The 1635-nt window shown below is 37.0% G+C and overlaps 1 protein-coding gene across 1 annotated transcript in view; it reads left to right on the top strand.

Annotated features, from left to right (window-relative positions):
- LOC106868226 (polyribonucleotide nucleotidyltransferase 1, mitochondrial) overlaps positions 1–1628 on the top strand; it is a 120226-nt gene extending 118598 nt beyond the window's left edge. The window contains exon 6 of the mRNA XM_014913391.2: positions 381–1628. Within this exon, the coding sequence (XP_014768877.1) occupies positions 381–536 (156 nt within the window). The 3' untranslated portion in view covers positions 537–1628. The remainder of the gene's footprint in view (positions 1–380) is intronic.
- The last annotated feature ends 7 nt before the right edge of the window (positions 1629–1635 follow it).

Here is a 1635-nt window from a genome sequence, read left to right as displayed (position 1 = left end):
TACCCCCTCTCTCTTTATCTATGTATCTATCCATCTTTCTATCCATCCATCTATCTATCCATCCATCTATCTGTCTGTCTGTCTGTCTGTCTGTCTGTCTGTCTGTCTGTCTGTCTGTCTGTCTGTCTCTGTCTATCTATCTATCTATCTATCTATCTATCTATCTATCTATCTATCTATCTATCTATCTATCTATCTCACACACTCTTTCTCTCTGTCTCTTTCTCAAATAGTGCCTTTTGAGTACAAAATTGCTTTCTTATTCTGTTTATTGTCATCTTATTACTTTCATATTTCTTTTTGTTTTTGTTTTTGTTTTAAATTTTTGCATCCAGATCCGTTTTACCTACACCTTCATTTTGTTTTCGATCTATCTACAGGTGAATCATCCGAGTGCACTCGGAATGGAAGTTGGTCAGGAAATAGCCGTGAAATATTTTGGACGTGACCCTGCTACTGGCCAGATAAGGTTATCACGGAAAGTTCTCTACTCCCCTGCTACATCTGTTATCAAAAACCTAGGATCAAAACGATGATTTCTTTTTATTATAATAAAACAAAAAGCTGGTGGAATTCTTAGTGCACTGGACAAAATTCTTCAGTGGCATTTCGCCCATCTTTATGTTCTGATTTCAAATTCCCGCTGAGGTCAACTTTACTTTTTATCTTTTCCGGGTCGATGAAAAAAATTACCAAATATGTACTGGCGTTGATGGAATCAACTGCCCCCTCCTCCAAAATTTCAGGCCTTGTTCCCATAATAGAAAGGGTATTGTTATTATTATTATTGTCATTTTCTCTTTATCACAGGTTCTGTTGGAACTCCTGGAGTCTTGCATGCGTAGCGGGTTTACTACCTGCAGCTTATGGTACCATGCTATCCGTTCTTTACAGTTATCTAATACTTTCCTGATTATTCTAGCCATGCCAAAGAGGCAAACCTTTTTGTAACAGTTCTACTGGGCACTCAATTCCAATTTCCTTTATATTTCTCTTTGATGCCTTCTGATACTACTCCCAAGGACCCAAAAATAATTGGCACTATCTTCACCTTCTTCATTTTCCAAAGCTGGGATATTTTGTACTTAAGAGGGTCGTACTTATCTATCTATCTTTCTGCCTTCCTTCTTGTCTATCCACGGGTCAAAGGGGTATGCAGCGTCAACTATATAGCATATATTATTATTATCATTATAGCATGCCAGGCAAAATGTTTAACAACATTTCATCCATCGCTGAGTTCAAATTCCGCCAAGGTCAGCTTTGCCTTTCATCCTTTCGGAGTCGATAAATTAATTATCAGTTGAACACTGGGGTTGATCTAATCAAATAGTCCCCTCCCCCAACATTTCAGGACTTGTGCCTATAGTAGAAAAGATTATTATTATTATTATCATTATTATTATTATTATTATTATTATTATTATTATTATTATTATTATTATTATTATTATTATTATTAAGGATGGTAGATTGGTGCATAAATTAGAGTGTTGGCCAACACTTTACATTCTGAGTTCATATCCTGCTGAGGTTGACTTTGCCTTTCATTTCTTTGAGGTTGGTAAGATTAAAGTACAATGAAGTCCTGGGTCCGATAATACCAGCTAGTTCCCCCCCCCCCCCCCCCCCCCC

This window comes from Octopus bimaculoides, chromosome 4 (assembly GCF_001194135.2).
Source record: "Octopus bimaculoides isolate UCB-OBI-ISO-001 chromosome 4, ASM119413v2, whole genome shotgun sequence".
Taxonomy (NCBI): Eukaryota; Metazoa; Mollusca; class Cephalopoda; order Octopoda; family Octopodidae; genus Octopus; species Octopus bimaculoides.
The sequence above is the reverse complement of the archived record's forward strand: the minus strand, read 5'-3'. Positions and strand labels throughout refer to the sequence as shown.